Below are 15622 nucleotides of genomic sequence, written 5' to 3'. Positions count from 1 at the left end.
GAGGAAACATTTAGAGCAGAACAGTCCTGCCACACTGCAGGCTCATTCAAATCTTCTATCAGCTGCATGGCCTGCAAGGGTTAGTTCACACTATATAAAATGTACCACATTGTGCCAATGTCATCTTCATGGAGGTAACAGCAGTGGGTTGGCTGTCTAGGAAATGGTTCATGGGTTTCAGTCTTGTTCACTTTCTGACCAGGCCAAAGCAGCCCAAGTTTGAAGTTTAATCGTAAAATGAAAGGCGACCTTAGAGCCACCCTATCCAGCCACACTGAAGATGTATGATTTTGCCGTAGGCTTCAGTCCCTACAGTTGCATTTTAAAAAACAAAATTGGGTGAGTGGGAAAAAAAATATTTTAACACCATTTTGATATCATTACAGGTTGTCATGAAGTTAATTTTGAACATAACTGCTTTTTTAATTTCCAGGTTTGCCCAAGATTTTGCATTAGCATCCTTTTTTTGTGGCAAAGGTAAATTATTGCATCAACACTGATTTATTATTACTCTGCAAAATAATACTTATTAAATTCTTTTTAATTACAAATACAGTTCTAAATCTTAGAAAAGCACATGTCTTATAAAACACACAGCTGTTCAATCAAAACACATAAAGTGTTCAGTGATTATATGGAAAAAATGCTGTATTGTGAGAGCTTCCTTTTTATCAAATGCTAAATTCATTAATAAGTTTTGGGCCAAACTCTCTTAATGCAAATATAGGATTCCTATCTCTATGTTAAAAAATCAAAAGGCTCTAAGGATATATTTTTCTTTTAAAAGTTGTTCTTTTAATTTCCTGTAAGAGTAAATAAACTATGGTTATGACTATGATTTAAATTTCATTTCTTGCCCACGTGAAAAGTTTCTGTATACAAATTCTGACAGCAGTATCAGAGAACATTTTGGTTCTAGGCCCTGGTATCTAATACAACTTGAAACATCTGCCATACAAATTATAAAAATGTGCAAATGAAGCATATGTTTTCTCAAAGTGTCACTTTATTTTGATCACTGGGTTATCATTATTTCCTTAGAATGGCTAAATATTTTACAGATAATACAATGGATTCTTCCTTAGTTTTTAAACCAAGTCACTATTTTTAAGGATATGGATGAGTAGATGAGTCTTGTTAGTAAAGACAGATTTCCCTAGATAAGCTATTTTCTTTATAAGCCAACAAACTGAATATAACAAACATTTAAAGATTTGTCATACGAAGTAGCAAAATAGCCTTGGATTTTAAAAGGGGTTTTTAAATTTTATACTACTTACTTTTCATTGTAATAATCTATGTGATAATCCAATCTTTTTGTAACTAAATGACAACAGCTTGAAATTAAAACTGTTTGTCAAAAGGTTTTCAGACTTTTAGACAAGAATTTTAATTCTGAATCAATTTTGATGATAAGGAAAATATTGTTATACTTTAAATGATTTTCATTCAGTGAGTTCATAAAGCAAAGTAATCTTATAAAAACAAGCCTAAAATTGTATCCTTAATTTTTAACAGAAGGTTATAGAGTATATTTAATAAAGGGGAGATTACATTCAGCCTAAGGTGCTGAATCATGGACATTCACAGCTTGATTGAGCATGAATAACTCACCTAAGACCTTCAAAACATTTATTTTACCTGATTTTTTTTTCCTGGACTCAAAAATTGTGAAGCGTAAATTCAGTCCAAATCTCAGTATTTTTTTTTAAAAATGCATTTTATAAAAATATACTGAATACAAATCTTCAGACTGGAAAATGAAGGAAGAAACCCATTATGAATAGTTAAAATGTTCTGGTATTTTTAATAAATATATACATAGAATCTTACTCTATAGCTAGCAGACAGCCAATTTCTTTTCTGTGAAAAGTGAAAAATGGATATAAAATAGAATTTTTCATAGCAGAAACAGCTTTTAGATATTTTCATAAAGGCACAAAAGCTTGAAATCTTGAGCCTTTGCCTAGTCATGTTTCATATTTATAATATACATAAAAATTAAATATATGTCTAAGGTTTAAAGATATTATTATGATGCTGCTGTGTACTCTGAAGATTTCCTACAAGTACTTACAGATCATAGTTGTGTTATTTCTCAGTGACTTACAGTGTAAGCAGAGTAGAATCATTGATAACAGCTTAATGGACAAAAGATAGATTTTTAAACAAGAAAAAAAGTGTTGCAGTTGAACTTTCGATTTTGTAAATAAATAATTCAGTCATTCTCAAAATGCTAATATGCTTCTTTCCCATTTAAACATGGGACCAGTGATAGTTTTCCACTGGAGTTCTCAAAGCAAACGAACCATTGAGAAATTCTCAACTTTGATGGGTAACCTCAATCCAAAATTTTAAAATACTAGAAACACAGACATTAACCAGCTTTCAACAGCTCATCAGAAAGCCACTGAGTAGAAATAAATGATGATTACACCTTGTCCAAAAGGATTTATGTTTTCTTTCTATACATGCCAATATTTTAAAAGACAATTTGAAGAATAACAAACAACGTCTTTACTAAATTTGTGAAAAGTTACATTATAAAGCATAACTGAGGACTTTTTTATATCCCTGCAGACTACTGCAACCATCCACGGTCAAAAAATCATGTCTGGTGAAAGGAAACTCATTTTATTTATTCAGATTAAATTGTATCCACAGTAATGTTCAGTTCCATTGGCATGAGCAGTCTATAGGCTCCTGAAGGACGTACATAATTTCAGTGCCATTTCCTGAGCAGCGCAGTGGCACAGTCAGATTACGTGTTCCAATTTCTCGGCAACATTTACAGAATCTTAAATGGCTATCAATATTGACATTGAAAATTGTTGCAGATGGGCATTTTCCATCACAAGAGGCCACGTTTATCTAGAAGTAAAATAAGAAGTGAAATTAGACATCTTAAATTTTGTTGCAAAAATATTACATTTCAAACTTCTCTGTGATTAAAACCCATTTTTACATTTGAGAAGGACTCTGGTCTAAAAAATTGTTTTAACTTCTAAAATTCATTAATTCTAAGTTTAGCCACGTTGAAAATATTTTTTTTAATTAAACTATTCTTTATTGTTTAATCATGTGTTAAATTCTTCTAAGGAAAATGAAGGGAAGTCTATCTTTCTCCTTGAAGGTTCAAGAGGAAAAGCATAGCAGTGGAAAAGCTTTCCCATTTCTTATTCATATTGCTTGTGACTGAGGGCTGTATTATCACTCTAAGAAATGTATCCAAAAAGTAGATGCAGTAACAAATAAACAAGGGCACAGAGTGGCTAGAAAATTATGTGTGCTCTAGACTGAAGTCACTTTCTCTCACTACTACATTATCTGAGGAATTTTCTTATCTGATAATCTGACAGAAAAAAATTAATAATTTTTAATTAAAACAAGCAGTGTTAATAGCTGGGAAATTGAGAATGGCTATAATAGATCTAGTTCTTTCTGTGATAGTTTTAGATCCGATTTCTTATGCAGGTGGGACATATGAAAGATGCTTTGATCCACTCCCTTCCAAGCAGCCTGTGATGAAATGTGCCATATCCATAAAAATTAGACTGAAAAGTTACTCTGACAGCTTTTAAGTTTTCTGAAATTTAACAGGGGTAAAAAAAGACTTTGTCCTAACCACTAATAGTCCTACTTATTAATTAAAGAAATGTAATCATACTCTGCCCTTTCCAAGGTTTGACAGTATTAATCTGTGTATGTAGTTCCAAACCAGTCAGAGCAGATGCCACCATTTGATTGGCCAAAATCAAGCAATTGAAAAAGAGTGCCAGTAGGGGAGCTGAAGAGGAAAGGAATTGGAGCTAAGGGTATGAATAGGAATTCTGAGGACATGAAAATCTGGAGGTACTTCTGGGTGAAGGGTAAGGGAATCTGGACTGTGCAAAGGGTGTGCAGCTATCAAGGAAATCAGGAGTAAGAAGATACTGGGAGAAGGGGGTTGTAATACAAATAGAAGTGGGATGGTGGTGAGTCTTTTTCAAAGGTGGTTAGAGAGGGAAGGAAATATGATCTACAACAGAAAGTCATAAAAAGGGAGGCTTCATTTGTTGTGTCGTTCAAGACATAACTTGGCCAACATTCTTATTGCTCCTTTCTGAACATTGTAGTTCTGCAGCAATGCAGAAGCACTACAGCTCCACAGAGTACTCTCATTAGTACTGCAGCATTGAATCATAAGATACTCTAGAATGAGCTTGTTTCCACTGCCTATCCATTTCCCTAAAAGTTGTAGCTCTTAGTTAGCCTTTCTGTCAGCAGGAAAGCAGAGATTTTCAAAGAACTGGACAACAAAGCAAGGATCTTTTCAACTAGTTTAAAAACCCTATGAGGTTTGACAAAATCTTTCATTTTAATATTCTCATTTAGTCAATACCATGTCTTTATTTTGTCATATTGCTGTCCCTTAACCTAAATTGTACTACATTTACTAAAGTAACTGTGAAGCTCTCCAGCATCTTCTCTTAACTGGAAAATTACTGTAATTTCATCTATATATTTATACTCCCTCCTTACCAACCCTTCTTCTAAAACTAAATAAATACACCACACACCCCTACTATTAAAATTTGAACATATCACTGTTGAACTTCTAGAGGATGCCTTTCAATATGTGATGATATTTTGCCTCTTCCCTAATGATTGTTTAGGTTCTTCAATAGAATCTTACCAGAGGCCTTTTGGAAGTCTTGAGCTACTTTGTCAAATGCTTCTCTTCTAAGTGCTACATGAGAAATACATTTGCTACTCGGAAATATCCAGGGTTCTGCAGATGGGGCTACACAAAAGCTGAGAAATAAGATGTCTTAAGTAGACACATAAATAAATGGGATCAAGAATTTATGATATGGAGACCCATGCTATGTGCAGGAGAAGATACACAGAGTGTAAAGGTCCTCAAAGGGGAATAGAGCAATGTTTCCATCACACTGTAAGTTGAAACATTCTAGTCCTCTTTTAGAGTGGGATGGTTTTTTTGTGCCGAAGAGTTCAATGCTTTCATTAGTCACAAGCAATTATGGTGTGTATTTTTCATTTGAAGCCAGATGTTTTTCTAGTAGGAGGGCTCAGTGTTTCAGTCATTGGAACAGCTAGTTTTACTGTATTTATGAGTAGGATAACATTCCTAGGATGAAAGGTCTGCTTTTGAGAAGACAGCAGTATTTTTTTTGCTTGTTGTTCATTATAACCAATTTCTTAGTACTTGATTTGGCATGCCACAGGCCCAGCATCAAAACAGCTCTTTTATGCTTACCGGGCTTTGACTTATACAGTCATTTTTTCTTATGGTTGTCCTGATTGTCATTTTTTGGCAAATTCTTTCTTCCTTTTTGCCTGAAAAAATACAGAAAATGTATACTGAATCAATACACCTTTTGTACTGCATTTGCTACTAAAAAAAAGGTAAAACTATTAACATAATTTAAATAATTATACTTTGTTTTCCTTAATGTACACACAGAAACTATTACTTCCATATCTTTTTTTAAATCTAATATATTAGTAAATAGTTCTTGTGCAGAATTATTTGTTTTATAGCTGGCACATATGAGTCATCAAGTGTCCCAAATAAGCTCTACAGATTTTAGAAATATTAAAATATGAATATGATTTTAAATTGCATATATGGCAAGACAAATATAAGCAATGAGGAAAAAAGATGTCTCGAGTAATTTTGAATAGTATTAGAATTAATTCTGTTTTATTGGGAATGTTGAATGTAAATAGGATTTTAATTCTGCATTTTAGAAAATTTTCAGAACTTAACATTGAGAAGGTGAAGCTGTGAACGTGATTACACTGATGCTATTTTGCAGGTTTAAAAATTAAATATAATTACATCATTTCAATGTATTTTTGAAAAAGATGTCCTTCAAGGAAGCTTTGAAAGAGAGAGATGCATCCATTTGCTAAATATGATGCACTTTTTATCACTAGATTTGAAGCATTTAGCACTGAGTCAGCATACAGAGCTAGGATTAGGGAAATACTGAATTTTTATGTACAATCTGGGAGATATTGACAGGAGTTCTTTCCTTCTATTTGAAAAATAAAACTGTAGAGTGCAAAGCCATTTTTAACATATTAAAAATTAAAAATATAATTTTTCATGCTGCACTCCATATAAGACTGTTATTACTATCTGTGTAACAGAAGTTAATTAGATCTCTTATTTCACTTCCCATCAAAATCATATATTACTTTTGCTGTGGAACCATTCTGGATATCCAGCATATAAAATAATAAGCAGAGTTTCTGAATAATAACTCAGCAGAGTTTCTCAGCCTTCCACACATGCCTTTATGGTTGGGTGTACACAAAAAGAACAACTCTTCTGTTCCCCAGAAGCTTGTGAGCACTTTTATAAGATAATTGAGCTCTGAGCAACCAAGATATTCTGCAACCACAGCTCCACTGAGTATTTAAAACTTAGGTTTGCTGCAGAGTACAGCTATATTTTAATCTGTGCATTCAGAGTAAAACAAGATTATGTTACTGAATTAGCAAATTGCTGTATGATTGAAGTTGTTATCTTGCTTTTCTTTCCTCAGAAACACTTAAGAAAAAGTTCTGTGGTATTTCCATTAGAAAGTGTTTGCCAGCATGAGTACATGTAGACAATGCAATCTTTGTTTTGCTAGAAGTCATGTAGAGATATAAATGACATTTCAGCATATAAAGTGCTGATGTCTAATGAAGACTGATGCTATACTTTTCTCTCCCCAGCCCTGAACTGTAAAGATCTGCATTCAATATCAGATGTGCTTGGTTACTCACTCCTAATTTCAGCAATGAGTTTCTGTGACTTACCTATCCTAAAAAGTTAAGAATTATGAGTGTGATGCAACAGTTTTGTAACATTCTGTATTTTCTGGTGTAAAAAGTATATATTACCACGTGGTTGCAATTGTATGTTTCTGCCCCACCCTCAACATTTTCCTAACTTTATAAAGCATATTATCTGTGACAAAGAAGAAATACAGCATAAATCCATATTTGCAAAGGTGAGACCAGACAATAACACACACTCTTGCTCTATTTTAAGACAAAAAAAAAAGAATTCCATCAATAATTTCAGAAACCTGGGATCAGATTTAGAATCTCTTGGTAACCGTATTCAGAATTATGATTTTTTTTTCAGTAACATTTTTAGTACCACTAGCCTGTACAGTAAATTCATGTGCTAAAAGAAATTTCAGCAAGAGCAGGAGGAATAACCATAAATGGATGAACCTAATTCTGACAGGTGCTGAGCAGTGAACCTTAACCAGGCTTTAGAAAACCACTGATTTGGGAGACCAACAGAGGATCAGCATCTCTCAGTATCAGGCCCAGAACCATTAACTGCATGGTAACATTTAATGATGATGACAGCTACGACATATATATCAAGTACTGCTTACACTATTATCAAAAAAAGGAAAATACAGTATTAAAAATAATACCTGGTTCACAATTAATACTATCAGTAGGCACTACTGGATTAATGGCAAAGGGTAATAGACCCAATCCAGAACCTGGCAGAATCATTAGGAATAGAAGATTCTCATGAAATAAAAACATTTCTGTATAAATGACATTTCATTAATTCTTACACTGCCAACTGCAATTTTTCTTTTAATAAAAGATGATGAGCTTTCCTGTTAGTCTTCTACAATTTAGAAACTGCGCAGCTGCTTCAAGTCTAAAGATGGCCTAAACTTTATTACACTCCTGATTAACACAAAACTGGAATGATGCTTACTTTTAAATCAAACTTTTGCAATGAGTCTCTCTATGGCAAGGTAAGAATTAAATATATGCACTCACTTTGCATGCATTAAATCAAGTTCTTTCAGAAAATTTATTTGTCCCCATTAAAACCCCAACGTGTTGCAAGCTCTATTTGTACTCTTCTTAACTGCTTCACCACAGGGCACATGCTTTTAGTTAAAAATAAAACAAAATAAAAATAAAATAGCATATAATTGTTTGAATGATATCTGGGGTTTTTAGCAGCCACCTCAGCAAGTATTTCTGAAGTATAACAATGCCTTTCCTGAGGCCACAGAATATGGCCAAAATTATAAATCTTCCTGATCAAAAGTAAACAAATAGTCAATAATTCTTAAGACTAAGTTTCTAAAAAAAGCCAACCTAATTTTGAGGGGAAGTTAAATATTTTTCAACACAGCTTATCTCATGAGAGAAAGAATATTGTCATTAAGACTGTAGCACAATTTGGTGTGTTATTTCTCTATGGTGGTTCTCATTAAAAAATGTACTATATTGTATTAAAATATGCTTTATTTTCTACATTTTGTATACAATAGAATATCAGCATTTACAGTTCAGTTTTTAAGACTAGCATAACTTGGTATTACTCTGTATTAGATAAATATCAATATTCCCTTTTTTCATCAAATTATATAAAATACATTGCAGTTCAGTTTTATGTAATAACTGTATAATATATGGTTGTAAGTCTGTGACTTGCTAGTCAATATTATTAAGTAAACGTTTGTCTACAAAAATTCCAAAAACTAATTTGCTTATATATTTTACTCTAATGTTGAAGACAAAAATGGCCAAAAAAGAGGGGGAGGATTTTCTGAAGTGTTGAACATGTTCTTGCTCTACACAATTACTTTTATACAACAACAGGTTTTTATATATAAATAATTATATACCTAGATAATAAAACTTTTCTTAGTCAAAACTGCAGCAAAAACCTGTTTGTTTTCAATCAATTTTTAAAATTGCAAAAATTATGAAATCTTTATGTCAGCCTGAGTCACATTTCATCATATTTTAAAGTTACACAGTCAGAAAATGTGTACATATTCCCAGTTACTAAAAAGTTGATTTTATATAAGAGTCACTATCTTCAGTATTACTATAACTTTTCCTCATTTGGGATTTTTAAAAAAGTATTCCAGTATTTTGGCCCTAGAAAATACATATTAGGGATACAGAATAAATCAGTAAGTTTGAAGACATATTGCAAAATGTCACTGAATTAGGAATCAATTTTAGGGGGAAAAAGTCCTTATCTTTTATGGTGAAAATCATACAGGCAATATTTTAGAGCCATCTTAGCAATAAAGAGAATTTGTTCATTATTTTAATTGAGATAACTTTTAATCTTCCATGGGTTATATTTGGAGAGATTTGGTTATACTCCAGAACAATAATGTTAAAAATCACCAAGTCAGCAGCCAAATGAAGCAATACCTTTTAATAAAAGTAGTTAGGTAACTACAACAATTTTTATGTGATTTGCAGGGGGACTGCATGCTTTTTCCTTCTTTATGTCCCAGCAACTGAGGTTAAAAAACAAGCCCTCCAAAATCAAAGCCAAACTAGCACATATTGCAGCCTTCATCACTTACAGGTCTTGCAGCAGCCATCATTATACGTCTGCACAATTCCTCCATTCTAGGAAAATAAAAGGGGAATATAGCAAAAAACACTGTGCCTGATGAAAAGGTAAGATATTCCATGTTTTAAAGATGCTCATCTAATAAAAAGTAGTATCACTGAAATGAAGAGAATTACACAGATGTGTCAGCTGAAGGTTTGGTTCACAAATTCATTACAACCTTTGAAATTGAAAACAAACTCATCACTGCTGAAAGTTCAGTAGTGTTCAGTTGACATCTGATCTAGTCTCCTTTGAATAAATCACTTAGTTTCTGTAAGCGTATTTTTATATTATCCACTACCATCTATTTCCCCACCACTGAGACTTATTAGGCTAGTTTAAAAAAATTCATGTGTATAGCCCAGAACTGCATATCAAGCAGTCAACAGAACACGAATAGCACTCTTAAGATAACAGCAGACAAAAGACATTTTTTAGCTTCTATCTTTTCATGCGAGCATACATTATTTATATCATTAGAGAAAAATCACTGAATAAGCTGTTTGAGAACTTTGGAGCACTTAAACTCAGATACTTAAATCCATATTCCTGAATGATCCTGAGATGCCTGTCAGAAGAGCTTTCTTCTCAGCTACTGGTTCAAGTCTATGTTCAACATCTCTGAAAAACAGGTCAGACTGACTCAAGAAGTTAATTATAGGGCTCCATTCTTTAAAATCTTAACCATTATTACTAAGGAAAGATCCTAATAGATGGTGTCAAAATGGTTCCAAGGAAGAAACTCAAGCATAAAGTCAAAGTAATACAGACACTAATTTTAGATAGTGTACCTTCTTCAGGATTTTTTTAAACAAATGGAACGGATAAGTAGGACTTGTACTAAATTCATAATCTGTAGTCAAGGCTATAATGGTACTTACCCTCTCTACATATATATTTATTATTATTTGTAGTTTATATTAAATATATGGTGTACTGCAAGTGCAAGAATTATAAGTATTATAAAGTTAGAGAAGTATTAAATTAGAAATTAAACTGTAAACAAATATGCAATGTATGTGAAGAACACACGTTCTTAAAAGAAGTTTATATGGGTATGCCACATTTACATTTTTAGATATGTGATGTAGGTAGATACCCTTTCATGTATGATATTTTTTATTATAAAAAGTTTATTTTAAGAGATAATAAAGTTTATATATACTCTGTCCTCTCTGTCATCTTCCTAATCCTTGCACAACTTAAGGAATTTTTAATATAGCCGACTTTTATATGCAGCATTTCTGGATTGCTTGATCTGATTCATTTAGTCTATGTGCACTACGAACTTGGCTAATTGTTATTCTAAACTAAAGTAAGACACAGTGGTTAGCACTTTATATAGTGGTATGTTAAGCATGATTCCAATTCCACAATATTTTAAAAGCAGTCATCAAGACCCAAACCAAATCTTTATACTGCTCACAGACACTTTGTCAGTTGAAAAGCAAACAGGAGCATAGCAAATAACTGTAAATTGTTAGTTTACATGTTTTTACTTACCATTTTTTTAATTTAAAGGAACTACATGAGCTATGCATGCCTTGTCAAGTGTAAGCCAAACTCCAGAGCAGTTATTATCACTTACCTCACCCAAAGTACAAACCTTTGTACAATCAGTGTCATTAAACGGGGGGCAGACAACACTTGACCCCAGTATGATGGCCCCTGCAGCAGTCTTAGCACATTTGTAGTTGGTGCAGTTGGAGCTCCAGGTGCTTCCTTCCTGAATATATGAACCAAAGCCATTGTCAGGGAAGCCAAAACATTTCAGCTTTATCTACAACTTCAAATGTCTCTAAAACTGGTGCCCTCATGCGGTAGTACCTACTGGAGTGGAAAGTCTTGCATACCACCCAGAGGGGACAAGGAGAAAGACCACCTTCTAACTACCAGTGGCTACTCCTCCCTGGAGCCATGGCTCTATTCTCCAGCACGCTGTTCAGCATGGGTGTCCTAGTGCAGAATTAAAAGTCTCTGTGCCTGTTAGTTTCTTTTGCTCTGAAAGCAATGGGAAGCATGAACCAAGTTATGGCCACATCTAAATTTCCATGTATGGGGATGCTGACACACCATCAAGATCCTGAACCCCAGTGCTTCAATTTGCACTCTTTCTTTCTGTAGTAACCAGAACAAGAAGAGTGGCCCTGAGAAGAGGGCCACTGTGAACTCTGAAGCTCCGAACATATCTAAATCACAGTACATGACTTAGAATTAAAATTTGAACCCTTCCCTGCACTTGGAGCATATCCAACCTTAAGTAAATTATGACATTTACATATCTTTATAGAAAATATTACGAGCAATAAAATGAAATAAGGTATTCACATAGTGTGAAATGGCAGGTCTTTAAATAAACACACTCTTGCTATCGTATATCATAAATAGTCTCTAAGTGTATAAACAGCAGCAAGGAGGCATGTAACAAGACTGACAGCATGAGTTAACTAAGAAATGACTGTCAGATACCTATATATTGTATTATTATAGTTATTTCCTATCTCTGTCCAAAGACACTTACCTCATACACAATGAGTGTTCCGTTCTCTGTATGAAAAGAGCAGGACACATTTTGACACATGCCACAGCAAGTATGGTGACTGAAGGAAGGAATATATATTTGATGCTGGAAAGAAAGGAAAGAAAAAAACCAAGTAAGTATTTTTAAACATATAGGATATGGAAATTCTTTGATTTCTAAAACTAAAAATACCAAGAAAAGCAATATACGTATGGATGGATGGATGGATGGATGGATGGATGGATGGATGGATGGATGGATGGATGGATGGAAGGATGGATGGATGGTCAGATAGATACATTTTCATATGCTGATAGAACCTTCCTCTAAAAATAATCCTGTAGACACAAGGTACACATCATCACTGTTAAGTTCTCATACTTGCTGAGTTAAAGGACTAGCAAAAGTTTTCACTAAAACTTTTATCCTAATTGTGCAGTTGTGCTCACAAATTGCATCATTCCTGTATTTTAAGAATACTCACAGCTTCACATTGCTGGGAACAGTTCATCATTGTGAAATGCATGGCATTGTATCCTGTGTTCTGATCTTTTTCTTGTAAACATTGTACAGTGTAACAAAGGTCTCCATCCAAGTACTGAATTATTGACTGTCCAGGATTCAGTACTGTGACCTCTTGGAAGATGCACACATCATCCTTCTCTAAAATGGAAAGAAATAAATGTTACCAGAGGGGGACAAAAAAAATCATCAAACAAATTAACAGAATCACTGGTAAGACAAAAGTAGGGCCAAGTCCTATGCAAAAGTATTCTAACTTTTAGACTTGACTGTTTGTGGTTTAAATTACCAAAATAGAGGGGGAGAAAGTATAATTCAACTTAAGAAAATCCTACAAAATGCAAAACTGCCTAAAATTGATAGTGTTCCTACAATGGGAGTAAAAAAAAAATGTGTAGTTCTTACTTTTAAAGAGTTCTAATATTTGACATCCAACTATTCTGCACATTACAAAATGTAGCCTTTCTGTCAATTAAACTAGTATGTCTCCAATTATCTGTAGGCCAGTAATCTGCTCAAGCTGTACCATAAATGTGTGCTTTGCTCCTTGAGGCAGTTTAGCCTGGGCTACTGTCAGGACTGCAGCATACCTCCAGCATCCCCCATGCACAGTGCAGCTGAAATCTCGTCTACCATAGGGTAGCTGGGTGAGGGAAGGGAGCAGAGGTCTGATCTTAACACTGGTTTCCTACTCTTGTGCTGGTTGAACAGGTTTGTTGCTCTGGTGTGGTGGTGTCTCATTTGTGCTTGAAAGTAGACTAGGAGCAGTTGCACTGCTCACACACAGCTGCACTTCACAACATGCTTTCCATATTTCCCTCACCAGAGAGGCTCTGAAAGCATGGGCAGTTTTACAACACTCCCACACCCCGCAAGAACTGACACAAAACGGATGGGCTAGCAGACAAAGCCTCATATCCAGAAAAGAGAGTATAATTGCATAACTAGGTGGACAAACATCAAATCAAGACAAAGGAGCATTTATATTTGAGAAGGTTACTATGGTCCTATTTCTGCTTTCTTTGCATGCCCTTTCTGCTGAAAACTAAAACACAACAACAAGGAATATGAAAAAGTTACCGCAAATGTAGTGAGTGCATCCGCAAGCACTGGAAACGCTATTATCTATTTTTTTAACTTCTCCCTGAGCATAAAAAGATAAAAGTTTGCAAAGTCATGTACAATTAAATATAGTGCCAAGCAGACAATTTTTCTCTAAAAATGTAAAATATTACTTTCATCGCTTCCACCCCTGATTTCATAAAAGAGAAAAATGTACTCAAGAAACAGTAGCACACTCAGAGTTATTCAATGTATTTATCACTTTAAACAGGAAAAACCACTTCATTTTCTGTACAAGTGCATAAGAACAGCTGAGTAAATAAAAAGTATTTTTTTCCTGAGATACAAAGTTATTTCAATAATACCCATATTAGTAAAAGATTGCCTTCTAAGAATTTACTTCCAAAAAATAAGTGAAATTCAAATTTAAAACCCCTGATTAGACTTTATATTATGCAGTCTTCACATATGGACATTTGAAATGGAAAATATCATCACTATGGTTATAATAGGAGTTTGAACATTCATTCATAACTATTTTCCAGATCACAGTTCCTATTACAACAGACTACATGAGGAGGAACATATTTATGAATTCTCCTATCAGCTAAATTCAATAATGTTATATCATTGTCATCTAAAGCATAAATGATTAACGAAAAACCAAGTTTCTCCAGATAATATATATGCTAATAAAACTCATTCCTCATTAATTATTTTAAAAAATGGGAACTATTTCTGTAGAAAACCTTACCAGCATATTGTTTAGTGTCAACATTGAACAGGACAATATTACAGTTGCTTTTCTTCTTTTGACATCTTACAACACAGAAAGTGAAATTTCTCCATGGAATAGTTGACACTTGTTTGAATCATGTTCTTGAGTTGGGGACTGGGAGGCTGTACCACCCTGTCCATGGTCAGCCTCATCACCCTTTGCAACCAATTGAAACAAGGAATATAAAGGGAAGAGCGACAGGGCTGAACACCATTAATAAAAATATCTTAAAAATGCCGCTTACCAATTTACAGGTCAGCATAGTAGCATTTTCACAATTACATTCTGAGGAGAAAAAAACCCACGTGTTAATCAGTTAGCTAACTGTTAGCTTTAGTTAACAGCTGTGACTAAGGAGTAAAGCAATAATTACCACAGTGCCATTCTGGACAACATTGCCCAAGTATTTTTTTCTTCACAGGTGTCATGTCATCTGTGCAAATCATAGGAGGCTCAGAACAAAGATTTTCATCACAAACTAAATGAGGGGGAAAGACACGTATGAGAATTTACTTAAATTTACTTCATATTTTCCAGCTTACATTTCTTTTGATATACTATTTTTTAAATGATGTTATGTTACATAAACTTGATTGTGTTTCTTAAGCATCTGAATTACATTTGGAACTAAAAAAATAAACAGAGATTTTCAAAAGTGATTTTAGTTGCCTTAGAACATGCTTAAATTTTCAGAAAACATCACACAGGATTCATTTAATATTCTTCTTACTTCAGAATCACTCAAGATTATAACTAGTACCAAAGACAATTAAAATCATAGTCTTTGGAAAACACAGGGTTTTTTCTTCTCAGATACAAATGTGCTGTAAAGCACACTCCCATGAGATAACAGGGAGCAAATGTCATCCTGAGATGACCCTAACAAGAAAATGCCTGCCTCTCTTATCTGAGGGGGCTTACTTTGAAAGAAGATCATACACTAAGATGTAGATCAAACCTGCCAGAATTTGACAAAAAACAATGCCAAAGGCTTCTGCAGAAACTTTCACCTGGGCAAAAGTGCTTGAAAAAGGAAAGGACCAAAACACAGAAAAAACTGAAGTAAAAATTACTAAATTCCAAACTTTGTGAAAGACAATTTAATTAACTGAAGTTACACTGCAAGAGTGCAATAGGACAAGACTGCAGCAGCATAAGAATCAATTTAAATTAAGCAGTTACACTTGTAGACATTACTTAAGAACACATAGCACAATTTATGTGTTTTCTGAGGCTATGAAAGGGACAAGGTTACACTGCAAATATTTTTCTTCTGGTTGCTCATTGTTTGAAAAGTAATCAACCCAGCAGTTTTTGGGACCCTTGGTCT

The 15622-nt window shown here is 33.9% G+C and overlaps 1 protein-coding gene across 1 annotated transcript in view; it reads right to left on the bottom strand.

The window, feature by feature from the left end:
- Nucleotides 1-1726: 1726 nt before the first annotated feature.
- Nucleotides 1727-15622, bottom strand: part of OTOGL (otogelin like) — an 87862-nt gene continuing 73966 nt past the window's right edge. Inside the window, exons 48-56 of the mRNA XM_017804250.1 lie at nucleotides 14666-14770; nucleotides 14537-14577; nucleotides 13533-13596; nucleotides 12415-12593; nucleotides 11931-12035; nucleotides 11016-11135; nucleotides 9378-9423; nucleotides 5261-5340; nucleotides 1727-2871 (exon numbers count right to left, since the gene is read on the bottom strand). Coding sequence (XP_017659739.1) covers nucleotides 2671-2871; nucleotides 5261-5340; nucleotides 9378-9423; nucleotides 11016-11135; nucleotides 11931-12035; nucleotides 12415-12593; nucleotides 13533-13596; nucleotides 14537-14577; nucleotides 14666-14770 — 941 coding nt within the window. The 3' untranslated portion in view covers nucleotides 1727-2670. The remainder of the gene's footprint in view (nucleotides 2872-5260; nucleotides 5341-9377; nucleotides 9424-11015; nucleotides 11136-11930; nucleotides 12036-12414; nucleotides 12594-13532; nucleotides 13597-14536; nucleotides 14578-14665; nucleotides 14771-15622) is intronic.

The sequence above is a fragment of the Lepidothrix coronata genome, unplaced genomic scaffold (assembly GCF_001604755.1).
Source record: "Lepidothrix coronata isolate B3197 unplaced genomic scaffold, Lepidothrix_coronata-1.0 Scaffold9, whole genome shotgun sequence".
Taxonomy (NCBI): Eukaryota; Metazoa; Chordata; class Aves; order Passeriformes; family Pipridae; genus Lepidothrix; species Lepidothrix coronata.
The sequence above is the reverse complement of the archived record's forward strand: the minus strand, read 5'-3'. Positions and strand labels throughout refer to the sequence as shown.